We start from the raw sequence: 19,344 nt of genomic DNA, 5'->3' as shown, positions 1-19,344 counted from the left end.
AACAACTAGTCGGACTAGAGTAGAGGTGGAAAAGCAATTGTGCCTTTATAGCCAGATACTAAAAAGAGATAATATGTACTTATTTATAATATGAAGCGCCATAAATGGTGAAAGAAATTGGAAGGAGTGCAAATTAATGACTCCTTGAGGTGTATGTGCATATATAGGCTTTGGTTGGACATTTCTCTGCACCCTTAATATTTGTCTTTAGGTGGCATGCATTGCTGGTGAAACACCACTGAATATATGAAACTCTTTATCGATCCTAAAAGAAAAGTGTCTGTGTACCATCAAAAATGCAGCCTGTATAAATTATACAAATTTAATTGTTTTTAATTTGTTTTTATAATTACTTCTGGTTCTTCTTCATAGTCTCTGTGCATCACACATGGACGATGTGCCTCTGCAGAGCCCACACTGGAACTTTTTAGAGCTGTGAAGAACTGTCACCTCTAGCACACATTTGTTCCCACCTGACCCCTCAGTTTCATTTCAGCTAATTTCCATAAATTTCCTTTATTTAGCAGAAGAGTACCTGGTACCTCACTTCAGTTTTTCATTTTTATGAATTTTGTCTAGTGTAGAAGGGTTACATTTATTTTTTCTTCATGTGGTAGCAAGTGGCACTAGTCAATGGACATTTTGTTTTATTTGCTTTAGGGAGGCAGATATAAGAAATTGAAGAATATAGGGCTGAATTAATGGTCCTAGATTTATAAAACAAGTGCAAACTCATGATGGAATTTGTCACTAAATAAATAGATAAGCAAATGATTATTTATTGCTTTTGGTCAATAAGCTATCGGTGGCATAGCACTCATTTGAAACAGCTTTAATGCCAACAATGCATTCTCTTCTAAGGCCTATCTCCTAAGTGCCATCAGCTTTCAAAAAGTTGAATGATAAATCCAAACAACCTCCTCATTATGAAGTAAAGGTACAGGTGGATCTTATTTTCCATGACTTCACATATTTGTGCTTGATAAAATATGGACCACAATTAGTTATCTTTAGTAAATAGATTGGTGTGTCCACTGCTTTCCATGCATGATTATGATCCATTCACCATTTTGTATATATGCAGAAATCCACAGCTGGAGTTGTCCATTCTCATTTCACAGTGATCACCAAATTACCTTGGAGTCACCCTGTGTGAATTGGGCGGCATATAAATCTATTTAATAAAATAAATAAACAAAAGCAAGCTGATCTATAGCATTCTAATATTCCCTGATATTACTTCCTCAGTGGTGAAAATGAGCAAACACACACTGAGAGCCCTACTGGGGAAAGTGGTAAATATTTACACAAAGTTTTGTCCCCGAGGGACAATGCAGAGTGTCTGGATTGTGCAGTATCTATTCTATGTCATTGTGAATCCATACCCACTTCATAAAGAAAAGTAACATTAGTACCTTAGTTTGAAATGGATGGAAAAGACCCTCAGCACTTTAAATGGAAAATCAAGCCCAGAGTCATTAAGTAATCCCTGAAAAACACTGCCTCTATACAAGTTATTTGTAATGGAAGATGTTGGTTTACAAGTCATCAAAGTCTGGTTTCAAGTATTCAAAAATTATTACAACCTCTGTAGTATCACAGGGGCAGGAGAAATACCATTGGGCATGAGGAGGCACATATATCACTGAATCCTAACAGTTGATGAATCCAAAGAGTATAAGGTATAGCATTCCCCTTAGGGAATCTTAAAAGGGGCCTTTTCCATTGGAAGACCATTCCCTCTAAGATTAGGTTAGCCCCAGCCCTACTGTTTTTTTGGAAAGCCCTAAAGAAACGAATGCGTTCCCAGGCATGAGATCATTAGCTGGAGCTTGTGAAGTTGTTAAACTCCAGAGAGATTGGGTTTTTTTTTACTTCAGATGTTTTTTTATCCATTATTATGTTTTTAATAGTTGCTAACTACCCAGACCTGTCATGGTGATGGGTGGCCAAGAAACAAATAAACAGCAAGTTTTCAATGCTTATGAATAAGATTGTTCTGGAAGCAAATGCACATCATTTCCTCATCAGAAATGAGAAAGAAACATTTTGAATTTCAAGATAACCAAGGAAGCTTCACTTTTTGGTGTTCAGCAATACTACAGGAGATTGAATGATCAAGCCCATACTGAACATAGATTGCACATGCCCTGAAAAGAAAGAACAAAGGCCAGCTAACTCCAGCAGTGGAGTTAAGAAAATGTATGTTTCTTTATTCTGTATTCTTTATTTTGGCTAAAAGAAGATGAAAAGCTCAAAATATTAGGTGGCCAAGGCACACCATTCTATTCTGCTTTTTATTTTTATTTTTTTGTGGGGGGTTTTCAAGCATTTTTGAGGCTTCATACTTAATCCTTCAATTCCCACAGATTCAAGCTGTCAGTTATCCATATTTGTACAGTATACTGGAATGTAATCCCCATGAATAATTAAGTCCATATCATCTGGAAAAGATAGGACTTCTTGAAAGGGAAAGGATTTCTAGACTATGCTTGCCATGCTGTCTCTCAAGATGTTTGGAAAAATTAATATCCCACATCATTTCTTATTGTTTCCTTGAATGTTTTTTCTGGAAAGTATTAATCATGCCTTTTTTGTTAGGTTGGCATCAACAGCAGTATTATTTTTATTAGTTCCTCCAATTTTTAACCAATATCATCAAGGTCATTTACTTGATTCTCTGAGCAGATAGAGATATTTAGTAACATATAAAACTATAAAACTACACACAGAGGACTGTTCTTTGCAATAAATTTGTCACCCAAAGAATTAGGAGGAAAGTACAATTTTGTGTGTGCTTAATAATCATGAAAGTTGTTACGTTATGTTGCTGATCTGAGCTTTTGAGCTGTTTGTTTGCTCAAAGAGCTATCTCTTACAGTAGTCTTATAGTCGTCCTATTGTATTTGACTACTTTTTCTACTTTTTATCATCCAGTTTTCTCCCATTTTCTGATACTTCCCCACTCATCCAAAAATAATACTAAATTTGCATTTTCCTATTCAGCATGAAATTCCCTCACTCAGTCTCTGATAAGCCATACTTACTAGCAAATGTTTGCTCTTCTGGCAGATACATATTTCCTACTGACTTTTGATGCTGCTTTCCTTGTTACAATCATTTTGGCTTGTCTGGCCAATGAGATATATGCTGCTGTAGTTCAATCTTTTTTTCATACTTAACATAGAAACTGATGCTTAGTATCAGAATCAAATTTATTTCCTAAAATTGTTTCAGAATTTTATTCCTATCGTCTTTGCTACTGTCTACTCAACTCCATCTTAAATTATTGAAATACTTCATTTATCTACACATTTGAAATGCATAAAATTTGAGTTTTTAATATAGGCAGACTGTTCACTTTTATAATTTCATATGTCTTCTCTCTATTTTCTGGATCATTAGGAAATAGATCCCATATTTCTTACCTCAGTTTCCAAGAGGGGGAACTCCTTATATTCAGATCTATCCAATATTTCCAATATTTTTTCAGCAGCCTTTCTTGTCACTGTCAGGTGTGAAAGATCAAATCCACACATCCAATTAAAATGATTTATTGCTAAAAAGCCTATGCACAGGAATCTTCCCAACTAACAGCACCTGCTTGGAGTTAAGTAAGAGTCAACAGAATTCAAGGGGGATTGGACCTAGTCCACTTGTGGCTACATTGGGATTCTAAGGTGATCCATCTTTTAACTCCATTCTTGCACCTGCAACTCCTTCTCTTACATCAATTGTTTTCTTACTTGTTTCATATAAATCTATAACTTAGTCACAGTCATATTTTTTCACTCAACATGAAATTAAGAGTGAATTCTTATGTTAGCAGGAAAGTCCTCTAATCTCACATGATTGAAACTTGGTTCATACTACCGTTATGCTTTTAGATTTACATGGCTGTCCAATCAAACAATCATGACTCCACACAGCATACAGTCAAAAGTAAACAATATAATTCAAAGCAGCTACAAAAGTTATTGGGCAATTGAGAACTCATTGAGAATTCATATTATAGCCCTCCAGGCAGGAACTTCTGTCAACTTGGCCACAATGTTTGAGGGTCAAATGCCTGATGCACAAAGATCATGAAGAAGAAAAAAAACCAGGTTGCATAACTCTAACTGTAGTTTTTGAGTGGTCATCTGGCATTTACATAATTCACACGACTTCCCCTCTGCAGATACTTCTGCTAAGGAGCCTTTTTTCCTAAGAGCAGCTATGATGATCTTGAAAAACTGAGGGGACGGATGGAAACAATACCCAGGAGCATGTGTGCTAGAGAGTGAGCTTCTACTAAAATGGCCTGCACAGCTCTAGAAGATTCTGATGTGCACAGGTGCACCAACCATCTGTATGAATGCACAGATGACCACTTGAAGAACTACGGTTGCAGGTAAGCATTCTGACTTTTTGATCATGCTGAGAACATGATGACTTTTAAAAGCACTGAAAGCTGACATCTGGCATTGGGCAAGAAACTCTTCTGGCTTCTGAGATTTTAAATATTACCCATATATCACATGTATGTCCTAAAGCAAGAGTGTCAAACTTGCAGCCCGCAAGCTGGATGCGTCACGTGCTGGCCACACCCACCCCGGTTTAGCAAAGGGAGGGGAAAGTCATGATATGTCACATGATAACGTGACGCTGCGGGTTTGACACCCCCTGTCCTAAAATCTAGAACTTTGTATTTTAAAAATCAGATTTATAGAAAACTATATACCATATATATATCCCATATTTTTCAGGGAACATCTGCAATCAAACATCTTTCATTAAAAATTCTTTATAAATGACTGCAAACATAAACTAGAATCCATAAGCTAAGAAAAGAATGGGAATAAATCTGGTCATAAAGTAATACAGATAGTTTTAGAGTTTTTTTCTCAGTGTTTTTCAAGAATACATATTACATTTTGTTAGTGCAGCAGTCCTTTTTGACACCAGGGAACGGTTTCATGGAAGGCAATTTTTTCATGGACCGGTGATGGTGGTGGTGGTTTTTGTTTTGCTTGCTCATCCGCCTGCCATTCACCTCCAGCTATGCAGCCCAGTTTCTAACAGGCTGTGGCCCAGGGGTTGGAGGTATCCCTGCCTTAAAGGGATAGGAAGCGGAAGGTCATTTTGGAAAGGATATGTATGAACTGTTTTTTGTTCATCTATATGCTTATAGAGCATCCTTAAACAACAAAGTTTAAAATGGGAAATTGGAAAGGCAAAATGAAAACAATGAAAAAACATAATGCAAGTGAAACTTTATTGATTTCAAGATAAATAGGAAGAAAACTTTAAAAGGATACTTAATAGTAATAATTTACTATATTTATTTACTTTTTATCACACTTTTATTATTTTTTATAAATAACCCAAGCTGGTGAACATACTAATACTCCTTCATCCTGTTTTCCCACAACAACAAAAAACCTGTGAGATAGGTTAGGCTGAGATAGAGTGATTGGACAAAGTTGCTCAGCTGATTTTCATGCCTAAGGGGGGAGTAGAACTCATGGTCTCCAGGTTTCTAACCAAATGCCTCAACCTCTATAAAATTGGCTATTTTATAATAAAACAGTAATATCAACAATAGCACATTTACAAATTTAACCTCTTTCTAGTAAAGCAATATTGTGCAGGCACAGAAAACGGGGTGGAAAAAGCAAAATAGGGCAAGAGATAAGAGAAAAAAATATGCTAACCAAATGTATTAAAAACAGGAGTGTTAAACTCAAGGCCTGGGGGCTGGATCTGGCTCATGGGAGGTTTAGATCTTGCCCAGGAAGCTGCCCTGGAAATAGCGTAGGACTGCCCTGCGGTGCCTCTGCCAGCAAAAATGGAGCTCGGGAGAGCCGCACACAGCCTTGTGAGCTCTGTTTTTGGCTGTGACAGTTTCTTGCAACACTCTGCCAGCAAAAACAGACCTTGGGAGGGCCACATGCAGCTCCCAAACTTCTTTTTCACTTGCAGAGAGTTTCAGGAGGCCATTGCAGCCGAAAATAGAGCTCGCGAGCCTGTTTTCGCTAGGAGAGTGTTTGGGTCTCTACAGCCCCCCCCCAACATAAGTGACATCAAGCTGGCCATGCCCACCCTGGCCATGGCCCCATGCCCCCCCCCCAGGGTGAAACACAACCCTGATGCAGCCCTCAATGAAATCGAGTTTGACACCCCTGATTTAGAGCATTCACTATACTTTCCATTCCATTCTATCCTTATAAATCATTTTTTAAAATTTCTCTATGTCCATATTCATATATTCACGTATCGTTTTCTGTTCTTCACAGTTCTTGCCATTCTTTTTCACAAATCTCAACACCGTCAACCCAAAACCTTGGTCAATTCTTAATTCTCAAGCTATTACATTTGTTCTGCAAATGGTTTCTTTTTCATTTCTTTGAACATCTTGACATCTTTCTTTGACATTAATTACTCATTCTGTCCATATTAATTGATTACTAATTGGTTTTTTATTTTTTATTTTTTTATCATTCTCACTATCAAATGTTTTTCCTATCATACCAATTCTCATTTCTATATAACAAGGTACGCAGAACCATATTCTCTTAAAAGTTTTCCCAAACACTTCCTTATCCTTTGTAAACAATCTGCCAAAGTAGATTCACCCATTGAATAATCAGCATTTATACATAGCTTGCTTTTGCTTACTTCATTTTTGTTGGCATAAATGCAAAGATGATCTTCGATATATTTATTTTTAGATACATCTTTTCTGTCATATGATCAAATCATTCAGTTTCTCCAGCTACAATACAGCATACTCTGCTTGCAGAATTATGTTATTGCATGTTCTTAATCAACCCATAAGGCTACAATCATTCTTTATACATTTATCCATAAGTGTACAAGCAACCATAAGTATACAAGGGTATCTTATTTATTATCATGCATTTTTCTTCATGTTATACTACTTTTGTCACATTTTTTCCCATCAATTAAACAGTGCCATCTTTACAGATCCCAGAAGCATGTTTTCTCTATGCAACCCCCCCCTCCTTTGAGGTTTCCCCTGTAATTTGAAAGCCCTACCTTATTGGCATTTCAAAGAACCCTAAAGATATGGGCTCTTTTCACAGGCTTTTGGTGAGATAATGGACACAGCTTTTCTTCCTTTTCCTTATACCCAGCTGGGTTTATTTTGTCTGCCATCTTTGTTCCTTTGTAGTATTGGTACTTTTTTGAAATGTTTTTAACAATATGTAAACTGTCCAGTGTCACTAGGAATTTGAACAGTATATACATTTAATACATTATTATGTTATTCAGAACCACCTTCCTATACAATTTTCATATCCATTTTCATTAATTATGCTGGGAGATCAGTCTGTTTTCTAATACAGGGATATCAAAATCTCAAATGTATCTCTGGCCCACATATAAAATGTACTGATTGATGGACCACGTTTATTCACATACAACAATGCAACAAATGTTAATATGGTACTTATAAATAATTAATTAATTCAATAAAATAATTAATTAAAATGACATTATTGACGGTTAATGAAAGTATATTGCCTAATGCACAATAGTAATATATTCTGCACTGTGATGTTTGAGACCGCTTTTCTAATGCTTTGCATGTAATATTCAGATTTTCTTTCTTTGCAATCCTTCTGTTTGCATTCTCGTTTCAATTGCTTCTTTTCTTCCATTTCCATTTTTCCCTAGGTTCTTTTCTTGAAGTTGATACTGAGGATGGAAAAATGTTGTATAAAGTATAAAATCAATACAAATTATGATTCTTATGCTAATTATTGTAGTTGTATGTAATTGCCCAATCCTTTTTCACCAGCCAACAAGGAATTTAGAAATTTATTTAATCATTCTTTCTCTCATTAGGAACTTGAAGCAGCTCTTTACAATGATGATGTGGAATTCATCAGTGACCTGATTGCTAGTCTTCTTCAGGGCTGCTACCAGCGCAGTGATATTACGTGAGTAGTCTCATTCTATAGAGTTCTAAAATTAAAGAAATATCTCTCTTCTCTTCTCCCACCCCCCAAAAAATTATATGCTTCTGGAAAAAATAGATAAGCCTTTTGCAGACTTAATTTCTAAAGAAAAGTATAAAGAGAATTCTAGCATTTACCCCCTAGAGTGTGTTTACTTTACTTTACTGTCATTGGACATCGTACAACGAAATTAAATGCCATCTTTAGTGTACATTATAACTATAAAAATAAAAACACAAACACACATCCTTCAAATAATTGAAATTGAAAACCAGATATTGCATTAATATTGCATCAATATTGAGTATGTAGAACTACTGTTTTACTTTGATTCTGTCTGCTGCTTTTAGACAGGTCTGAAATATTTGGATGATTTCAACAAGCTTCTTTTAGCAATAGCAATAGTAATAGCACATATACTGCTTCATAGTGCTTTTACAGCCCTCTCTAAGCGGTTTACACAGTCAGCATATTGCTCCCAACAATCTAGATCCTCATTTTACCCACCTCAAAAGGATGGAAGGCTGAGTCAACCTTGAGGTGGTGAGATTTGAACTGCAGCTAGAGGCAACTGAAGTAGCCTGCAGTACTGCACTCTAACCACTGCACCACGTCAGCTCATAGTTCTGGTTGTCTAGAATTAAACAACCTGGTTGTCTAGAATTAAACAACCTGGTTGTCTAGAATTAAACAACCTGGTTGTCTAGAATTAAACAACCTGGTTGTCTAGAATTAAACAACCAGACAAACAAGTAAATATAAGGCTTCCCCCTGTTGCTGATCTTCCATTTGCAGTCTATGGAAAGGAGATGTTGTATAAGTTTGGCTGAGTCCTACAATGGAATCTGTTGCAACAATAATGCCAGATATAACAGTTATTGAAAAGAAGAAAGTCCCGTTCATTGATTTTGCCATCTCAGGTGATAGCTAGAATTGAGGAATAACAATTGGGAAAAAATATTGAAGTACTGGGACTTACAGATCGAAGTTGAATCCTTGTGGAAAAGAAATCATATCAATTGTGGTTGGAACCCTTGGAGAAATACTTAAACTGGAAATCCTGAATTTATTGGCCCTAATTTAAATGCACACAACACACACAACCTGCTAAGAACTATTTATAATCAGATGAATCCATTTTTTCCCTATCCATTTCATTTGTTGACCCTTCTATTCTTAGCTTTTGTATTAATCCAGGTATGAAAACTTACCCCTTGCTTTAACATTCTTTTGTCTCTGTTGAGATTAATTTAACAACATTGTACCGAACTTTGCTATATACTAAATGCCACTGTTTGCAGTTTTTTCTTTAATTATTCAACAATTCTATCAATTTTGGTCCATAATCATACTCATCAGATGAGTAAATTAATATTTCTAAAGATTTGAAAAGATGATTACTATGTGTATGATGAGTAGCACAAAGCCTACTCTAAGTCTCCTCAGATACCTGCTGTTGTTATATGGCTTTTCCCTGTTTAATGCTATGCAAATAGAAAAGCTTTATGCTTAATACTTAGGTCTAAGTCTGAAAGGAAATTGTTAATTCACTTCAAAGTAACAGGTATGTGTGATTTCTCTTGCTTGTACATTCTGTGCCATAGTAGTATAGCTCAATTAGAGACTTCTTAGCTGCTGTTTAACTGAGGATAAATAAGGAAGAAGGAAGATGAAAGAGATATTTTTCATCCTTTCAGTAAGTGCCAGAGTTCACTGAAAATCTAGGCAGTTTTCAAATATTTATGGGCTGATAGCTGACTTTTCTAAACTATTCTATCTGGATTTTTACTAGTTAAAGAATCAGCCTGATACGTGATACTGATTCCACTTTTTGTTTTGCTGACAATTGTGTTCCCGCATTAGTATCTGATGGGTGACAGAATAGTTTAGCTGAAGAGCATTGTAGAACAAAAAGGAGTAGTGAAAATGTTTATGAATCCAATATTCCGTTTGCCAAGATTACCTCTATCTAGGGAGTGAGCCATAAGTGAGTGAATGAGTGTATACATTGGAAATAGACAATATCTGTGACGAAATACAGGTAGTGCTCAATTTACAATGCCAACTGAGCCCAAAAATTCTGTTGCTAAGCAAGGCAGTTGTTAAATGGGTTTTGCCCTATTTTACGATCTTTTTGCCACAGTTGTTAAGTGACTCAGTGCAGTTGTTAAGTGCATCAGGTGGTTAAGTGAATCTGGCTTCTCCCATTGATTTTGCTTGTTGGAAGCCAGCTGGGAAAGTTACAAATGTTAATCACATGACCCTGGGACAATGCAACTGTCATAAATGCATGCTGGTTGCCAAGAGGCTGAATTTTGATCATGTGACCATAGGGATGCTACAAAGGTCACGTAAAAAATAGTCATAAATCACTATTTTTATTGTCATCATAGTTTAACAGTCATTAAATGAATGGTTGTAAGTCAAGGACTAGCAATAGCAGTTAGACTTATATACCGCTTCATAGAGCTTTCAGCCCTCTCTAAGCGGTTTACAGAGTCAGCATATTGCCCCCACAGTCTGGGTCCTCATTTCACCCACCTCGGAAGGATGGAAGGCTGAGTCAACCTTGAGCCATGAGATTAGAACCACTGAACTGCAGATAACAGTCAGCTGAAGTGGCCTGCAGTACTGCACCCTAACCACTGCGCCACCTCGGCTCTTGCTAGCAAGGACTATCTGTATACTGTATCTATAGGGAAAATGATTTTCTTATCGGAATCTATTATCTTGTTTAATTCATGGCTTCTCTAAAGGAAAATGTTTGATTATTACTGAGGCACAGAGTGGCATCTCAGAATCCTTTAAAAGTTAAAAATTGATGTTTTTTATGAAGACACCCTAAAGAACATGTGAACACATGTTCTTCTTTAGTTGTACCTACAATGGCATGTTAGGGAAATCTCTCTAAATTCCTCTTTATGAATAATTTCTGTATGAAATTCCTTTTGACATCAAAAATCAAAATCCTTTTTACATCTGTGAAGCTCATAAACTGAGCTTCCTAAACTAGCTAATGTTAGGCAGGTAGCTCTCAAGTTAATGGCAGTAATTGGAAGTGGAATTAATGTGGCTAAGCAATATAGTTGTAAAGTACAATGTCACATGATCACATTTCATAGCAGTGGTAATCCTGTCAGTCCCTGTTGCTGTTAACTGAATCCCACCAGTTATTAGGAATGGATCCAATTTCCATCCAGTCTCTACCTTCCATTTTTAGGGAAGAAGGTAGACAAAGTGGTTGTTCAGAGGGTCCTGGATGTAATGGATTATCTAGACCAGTGGTCCCCAAACCTTTGCACCTTAGTGGGTTGAGCTGCGTGTATATGTTTGTGTGCCAGTCTGACGCTTGCATGAGTTGAACTGTGTGTGTGTGCGTGTGCCAGCCCACCGCTCACATGGTTGCAAATAGGTCACAGATGGTTAATGGGCTGCAGTCCAAGGATTTGGTACCCCTGTTCTAGACCCCTTCCAGTCAGATTCCAGGCCTGCTTATCGGACAGAAATTGTTGTCTTCATTCATATTAGCTTGTTTCATTTTTCTTTTTCTCCCCCTCTGTAGACACCAGGTAAAATAACACTTTATATTTTTAGAGGTATTAGAACTGTTCTACAACAGTTTTCTTTTGAACTCTTCCACCCACACACCCCAACCATAAGATAAGAAAATAATTCCATTGTTGCTCTTTGAGGTCAGACCTGTGACAGTAACTCAGATTAGGTTGACCTTAATCAGAAGCAAGCTGTTTTTTTGACAATGCTTGATGGATTGCTGTAGGGAAGAAAGTATTAACCATTCCTTAGATTTTTTCCCCTTTTCCTGATTCAGTTGTTGCTTCTTCTTATCTACTAATGATATCTGACTTAGGTCACTTAAACTTCTTGTACTCTAATTCCTAAAAAATATTGCCAAGCCCATCAAAATAAAGCATTTTTTTTATTCTTTAATTCTTTGAATTAAGATTTTTTTTCTATTCCAGTAGAAACTTCTGAAATGATTTTTATATGAAATGTGTTTAAATGTTTGTTTTTAATAAAAAATAAAAGTAACTCACAATTATCCAGCTGTTGTCTTTCTTAGTCCTTCCTACCTCAGTTGATTAAACTTGCTCTTATAAAATTAAAAGATTATTTAAAAGTTAACAAAAGGATGTGCTTTTTCTCAGGAATTATTAAAATGGAGTTGGGAGTTCCATTTTTTAAAACACTATTGAGGATATTTGATTAATATAAACTCTCATTTCTTGCAATTGATTGTTGCAATATATTGTTATTTTTTTTCCTTTGCATTTTTGTTTGTTCATGTGGTTTTATAATATAATTTAAATTTAATGAATTAATTGGATTTTAAAACACATTTAACTAAAATAAAAATATCCATTGATTGTTGCTCCAGGTACAACTAAGAACAACACATAAATAGTTTGCAATTTGATCAACTCATTGGGGGGGGGGAGCAATAATGCTGTCCTAACATATGGAAGCAATGTTTTAATTAATTGGTTACATAAGGATTCCAAGTTAAAAATTGTCGTGTAATTAGATTACTTTTTACATCAATCACATTGATGACCCCTTAACTAATATAGTAGCTTTGGAAAGAGTGTATGTCATTTATCACTGAGGGTTTTGAAATTTGAGGAAATCACCTGGAGTGTCTTAATTGGTTTGCTGATGTCAGCAGTTTCAGAGGATGATAAATCACTGGATTTTATATGTGGAAAAATGTAATTGTTTACGGAAGCATGACTCTCGTTTTTTGTGAAAATGAAGTTTAGTAATAGGACTGCAGTGCTGTCTGTAAAATATAGATTATTTTATTTAGATGAAAGTGTAAATTTTTCAATTCTATAGCATCTTCTCTCTTATTATCTAGTTTTATTCTAATGAAAAAAATAACAGTTGAGGAAAATAGCTGAAAATGTGAACTTATGAATTCCTCCTGCCAGAAGTACCACATACCAAATATACTTTGTAATTCTTTAGCGGCTTTTGTTTGATTGACCCTGTTGTATGAATTTAAAGTTAATCATGTTTGTCCAAACATTGTTTCTGTTATTTAGATGCCTTTGGAAATTCAAGCCAGTACTAGAGGATTTAAAAGAGGAGAAAGGCAAACATTTTGACTGGTCACTATTGAATAAACATTAGAATAATAATATAATAGTTTATAATAGGAGTGTGACCCTGATTAATTAATTTTATATGGTGATGTTTCTGAGAATTGCAGAAATGATGAAAAAGTCTATTTGATTTAAAACTATATTTGAAAAATTATGGAGATGTCCTGCTCAATAATTACACCTATGCTGTAATGTAGTAAAAACTAAACAGGTCGAATTAATAACATAACTTAGTTCTAGGAGTCAAACTAAAGAAAATAACACATCTCTTTGTTTAAATCTGTCATCAGTCTGTTCAACAATTAAAAAGGGAAAAGGTAACCACTTCCTCTCAGATCTTGGTTTTGATAGCTAAAGCGAGCATAGATGAGAGATATCTTAGAAGTTACTCATTTTATCCTAAAAAATAAAATTAGAGAGAGGTATAGATTTAATGTATAGAAAAGCACAGTAGGTATTCTAAATTGTGCTAAAATACTTTTTAAAATTTATTATGTTCCCCAAAAGGCATATGTTTACAGGAAGGAGATAAGGATGGGTGGGTGGGTGTGGGTGTGAGGTGTGGGTTTGTGCAATCATATATTATAGTAAGTCAAAGTTCAACTGTTTTTTTTTTAGGTAGATTACCATTCAGTAAGGAGAATATTTATTTAACAGATAAGTCAATCTGTAATTTTAGCTCTTAAGTATCTAAGATGTCTCTTTAACCCAGTGTTTACACTCTTACAATATTTTAGCACATTCTCTTATTATAAACAATTAGTTTAAAAACCTTTCAACCTCATTTGCAAGCTCTGTTCTCTTGTTATGGAACAATATTCAAACATGTTGACTAAGTATAATAATTTTATCTTATTTTCCTTGAATTGCCTTCATTTTTTGGCTTATTTATTTTGCATCCTAAAGCCAAAATTCCTGTAAAGATATAATATTTAGAGGAATCAAATGGAAAGTTTTTTCTGAATTATTTAGTTTAATTCTTAAGATAATCAGTTTTAAATATTATATAAATTGATTAAGTATTTTCACTGTTTTTTTCTTTCTGGTTATTTTTTTATATAATTTATTCCATGATAATATTTTATAGACTATGTAATTCAGTCATTTATCATTGATAACTTCAATTTATCAAATGGTTTATATGAGCTTTAGATCCTTCTACTTCCTTAAAGATACACAAATTTTATGATGCTTTAGATAAAATATGCCTCAAAAAATTGTGAACATGCTGTTTAATTTTGCACAAGGAACTGGAATAACCTGGAAGTATTTTCCTTGCCTTTTCGTGCATCTGAAATGATGGATAGGTTAAATTCTGTATAGTAATTGTATGGCCATTTGTTATCTTTATTAGAACCCAGACATTTCATGGCTATCTTGAAGATATAATCAATTATCGCTGGGAATTGGAAGAAGGAAAACCCAACCCCTTGCGAGAATGTACTTTTCAGGAACTTCCCTTACGTACGCGTGTGGAAATACTACATCGTCTTTGTGATTACCGACTTGATGCTGATGATGTTTTTGACCTGCTTAAGGTAAGTTGGGTAATGACAGATGCTGGATGAAGAACATTTGAAAATGTAATATACATTTCCCACCATTAAGAGTCACATTGTATACAGTATAACAATGTTCCATGTTCCTTTGTGCTAATAACCTTATTTAAAATGTTAGAGATTATTTGGACAAAATAGAGAAGCTAATTGTAAAAAGTTTCTGGTGATTTAAATTTTAAGTTATGCTTTAAAATATTATAAGGGAGCGGTGGCTCACTGGCTAAGACCCTTACTATAAGGGATGCGGTGGCTCAGTGGCTAAGATGCTTACCGATTGAAAGGTCAGTGGTTCGAATCCCTAGTGCTGCATAATGGAGTGTGCTCCCGTTACTTGTCCCGGCTCCTGCCAACCTAGCAGTTCGGAAATACAAGTAGAAAAATAGGGACCATCTTTGGTGGGAAGGTAACAGCATTCTATGTGCTTTCAGCATTTAGTCATGATAGCCACATGACTACAGATATATCTTTGGACAGCGCTGGATCTTCGGCTTTGAAATGGGGATGAGCACTGCCCCCTAGAGTCAGAAATAACTAGCACATTCATGCGAGGGGAACCTTTACCTTTACCTTAAAATACTACAGTAATAGTTTTTAGTTTAGTACAGTACAGTACTTTCTGGTCTGTATTTAGCCAGCTCAGTAGTTTGTGTTGGGGTCCCAAGTATTGTTTTACTCAAAGGATTTATGTATCTCAATAACACCCATGGACCCTGATAACATTCTTTGGGGTTATCAGATAAGATCCATTGCAACAGTTTTGCATCTCCCATTGTATATAGTGATGAAGGTACCTGACATTGGGAATCTTTCTTTCTGTCTTCTCATAGCCTCTAATTATATTTTTTCTTGTGTATATTGGGTCATTCTTTCAAACTGAACTCCCAGGGTCAGGGAAGTGAAACAAATTTATAATCTGGTTTGAATTGAGGAGATTGAACTGTTACTGTCCTTGATAGTTTGTTACCCATTGAGATACGCCAATGACCTGAAGAACTCTCTTTAGTATAACGCAGTCATTGTTGCTAATGTTTATAAAGCTTGAAGTGAGCCTTTTAAAAAGATCTAAATGGTTTTTAGAGTTGTAATGGGAAGAACAGTCAAGGTAACTTTGTTCTTTGACTGTGCAATTAATTAATAACATTTGCATAAAGAGACATAGCTTTTGAAGATACTTAATAACTTTCTTTGGAAAAAATGTTTTCGTGAGTTAATACCAATTCTAATGCCCTAACATTATTGAGGCTAGTTCCAGAGGGGCATACGTATTGAGATATATGTGCTTATAAACTCACCTTTGCCTCAGAATGTAATTTTGGAAGATCATGAATGAGTGCTGTATTCATACGCTCTCTCAAACTTGAGCTTAAAACATCTTTTTTCTAATTTGCTGTAATATTGCAATAGCCAAACTGTTATTTGAATCCTATATTGGGAGATCAGATGAAATGACAAGGCACATGGCTTGATTAAAGTAGGAAGTATATAGTACCAAACCCTGTGCATGAAAATAGTGAGGGTGATGGGAATGAAGAAGCAAACAGGTGAACATAGCATTTGTTTGCTACCCAAATACTAATTTAGAGGATTATAGCCCTTGAGCTGGCTGAGGAATTCTGGGAGTTGAAGTTCACAAGTCTTAAAGTTGCCAAGGTTGGAGACCCTGATCTAGAGTAGTATGAACTACACGGGGATGTTTATGGATTAGTGTGGGGGTAGGGAGCTATAATGCTTGTCCTATATATTTCTATATTCTACAGATGCCAGTGATTTTATTAGCTAGATATTACATCCACAGGTGATAGTTCAGCAACAATTAAAATTTTGCCTCTAAAAATAATCTACATGAAAAACCGAATTGAACATTTTCAATGTCCTTGTACATTTTCAGTGGGAATCCAGTTTTGAGAATAGTATCTCAAAAGAAGTAACCACTTCTGCCTGACTGTTTCCTTAGGCATAATACCTCAGTGGAAATAATCCCTAAAACAGACTTCTGCTGGCAGCCATTATATCGGGAGAGACCCTTTCAAAGCTCTTGGAGGGATAAGTTAAGCAGGTGTGGCTTCTCTTGTTACTGCCAAACTGTGGTAGGAAAAGATGCACCTGCTTGCAGTGTGAAGCCTGGTATTGCTTTTGTGGAACTTTAGAATTCTGCCACTTGAAGAGAGAGCACCCACCTGCTGCTTTACTATTAAAGGTATAAGAAGCCACTTTTTGTTAGGTATTAGCCAGTTTAAATTAGTTTCTTTCTCATGAATAGTTTAGAGCACATAAATCTCATTGTCAGTTGAACAGTTGATCATTTTGGGGGGCAAGCAGAGATCTGAATCTTTATAACTCCTCCTCCAAAGGCCAGTGGTGAGGAGTAACGTGAATACAAGAAACTTCTAAGCTCTTAACATTTATGCGTATGTGTTTTCAAACACAGGGCTTGGATGCAGACAGCCTCCGAGTGGAACCCTTGGGTGAGGATAGTAATGGTGCCCTCTACTGGTATTTTTATGGCACACGAATGTACAAAGAGGAACCCGTGAAACCAAATGGAGACCTAATTACTGACAGGTACAGATTTGTTCTTGCCTGCAGGGAAACAAGGGGATCGGAATACCACTGGAAAAATATTTCAAAAGAAACTATTTTTTCAAAGGCAGCAACATACAAATATTTATGAAATTCCTGATCGTTAGAGTAGTACATTTTTCAAAATTCTTCACCATTTCGTCTTGTTTGTTTTCCCAACAACTTACGAATTAGTTCCATTTCAGTTCCAGGTTGGGAACTAAAGCTTGAAAAGTTATCATCCCAAGGCTGCTCACACTTGAATGAGTGAAGAATGAAGAAAACCATGGTAGAGCTTTCCTAATTTAAGCTCCACTGTAGTCACTAAAGTACTCTGGTTCTTTTAGGGTAGGGGTGTCAAACTGGGGGCCTGCGGGCTGGATGAGTCAAATGCAGACCACACCCACCCCAGCTCTGCGAATGGGGGAAACGTTGCGAAATGTCATGTGACGGCAACGAATTGACGTCCATGTTTTAGAGTAACTAATTTCAAACACCGTCTATTGTAGCACAAAAGAAAGTTGCTATTTGAGTGGGAGAGCACCTGTACTTCTTTCCAAGGAAGCAATTTTTTAAAAGTAACATGATGTCAGCTTGTGCTCAAATTAACTTTTCACCAAATCTGGCTATATACTTTCTCCTCTTTAGAGTTATTGTCTTTTAGCTTGGCTCACAGTTGCTACTTCATTGTCAATGATCACTTCTTGCTTTACAAGGCCATTATTATGTATTTAGCTACTTTGTGTATCATTTCAATATATTCCAGGGAATGCGGGATACACAAAAATATTCCAGACATTTCTGGAAAGGTAGTAAAAAAACGGGGGCGACCTCCAAAACGAAAAAAAATTGTGGAGAACATCTTAAGGTAAATGAATATTATAATTGGAATATTGCACATCTCAGTAATAAAAACAATGCTTGCTTCATCAAAGTACATTTATACTTATACAAAGCAGAACAAAATAAACTATACTTTTCAGCTCTTAAATATTAAATATTTGTGGCAAAGGTGGGGGGTAGGTGCAGAAAGTTAGTGGTAGGATAATAAAGGAATGAAATAAAGTATGACATTTTTGTAATGTAAGTAAGAGTAATGTATTCTCTTTCTTCCTCCTTAGTCCTTCCTTCCTCTCTTAGGCAACTATGGCAAGTAAGAATACTTTCCCATCGCATAGATTCCATAGGGATCTGCCATAGGGCCTCAGATTCTCCTATGTTGCCTCCTTGCGACAAGGGGCTATTCCTAGGAGGGATGAATAAATAATACTCGGAGTATATTTCAAGAATATATAATCCCAGCAGGATCATCCAAAACTGATGACACTGTTCCTATAGTCAAATATGCAAGTGACCTACAAGCTCTAGTAAAGAAAGTCAAGGAGTATAATGAAAAAGTGGATCTAAAATATAAAGAAAAGCAAATTTGATAAAAGGTTCAGCAATCAGCCTTAGAATTGACAATAAAGATACTGGAGTGGTAGATTACTTTTTTCTTGTACGATCATCTATTGACAGCAAAGGAATCAGCACTCAAGAAAATAGGCCACAGACTACTATTTGGTAGATTAGTCATAAATGTCTTTAAAAGGGTATTCAGATTCAAGGATATGTTTATACCTAGAAAAATCAGGGTTGTGTATGCAGTGGTTTTCCCTGTGACATTCCATGGAAGTGAACGTTGAAATTACAAAATAGAAAGTGTACTGATGCTTTTGCATTTTGGTGTAGAGAAAGCTACTGAAAATACAGTGATTAGCCAGGAAACAAATACATGGATTATTGAACAAATCAATCCAAATTTCTCACTCTGGGCAGAAAATCACTAGGTTCAAATTATCATAACTGGGACACATTATGCAGAAACATAGTCTCTGGAAAAATCTACAATAAGGAAAGGGAAAAGGAAAAAGGTGACCAGCAGCAATGTGGATAGATTCATAATCAATCAATCTTTTGTAAGAGTTGACCAGCTGAATTTCGGAGTAGCTTGGACCCTTTTTCAATTTCAGTTAGCCCAGAAAGCAGTGGCAAGGATGTTAATGGAACCTTGCCATAGCATTACATTACTCTTGTCCTACTATGCTTGCCTCAGGTTTTGTTTCTGAGCTTGAATTTATTTGAAAGAAAAGCACC

General features: G+C 35.8%; 1 protein-coding gene across 3 annotated transcripts in view; it reads left to right on the top strand.

The window, feature by feature from the left end:
• The window catches only part of LOC116511353 (cat eye syndrome critical region protein 2), an 84,784-nt gene that overhangs the window by 40,623 nt on the left and 24,817 nt on the right, over window positions 1-19,344 (top strand). For 2 of the 3 annotated variants that reach the window (XM_032221287.1, XM_032221288.1), the window contains exons 2-5: window positions 7,855-7,949; window positions 14,445-14,628; window positions 17,078-17,211; window positions 17,975-18,076. In XM_032221287.1, coding sequence (XP_032077178.1) covers window positions 7,855-7,949; window positions 14,445-14,628; window positions 17,078-17,211; window positions 17,975-18,076 — 515 coding nt within the window. The remainder of the gene's footprint in view (window positions 1-7,854; window positions 7,950-14,444; window positions 14,629-17,077; window positions 17,212-17,974; window positions 18,077-19,344) is intronic. The other variant, XM_032221289.1, reaches the window with a different exon arrangement.

Source organism: Thamnophis elegans, chromosome 7 (assembly GCF_009769535.1).
Source record: "Thamnophis elegans isolate rThaEle1 chromosome 7, rThaEle1.pri, whole genome shotgun sequence".
Lineage (NCBI taxonomy): Eukaryota > Metazoa > Chordata > Lepidosauria > Squamata > Colubridae > Thamnophis > Thamnophis elegans.
This window is presented reverse-complemented; position numbering and strand designations above follow the sequence as displayed.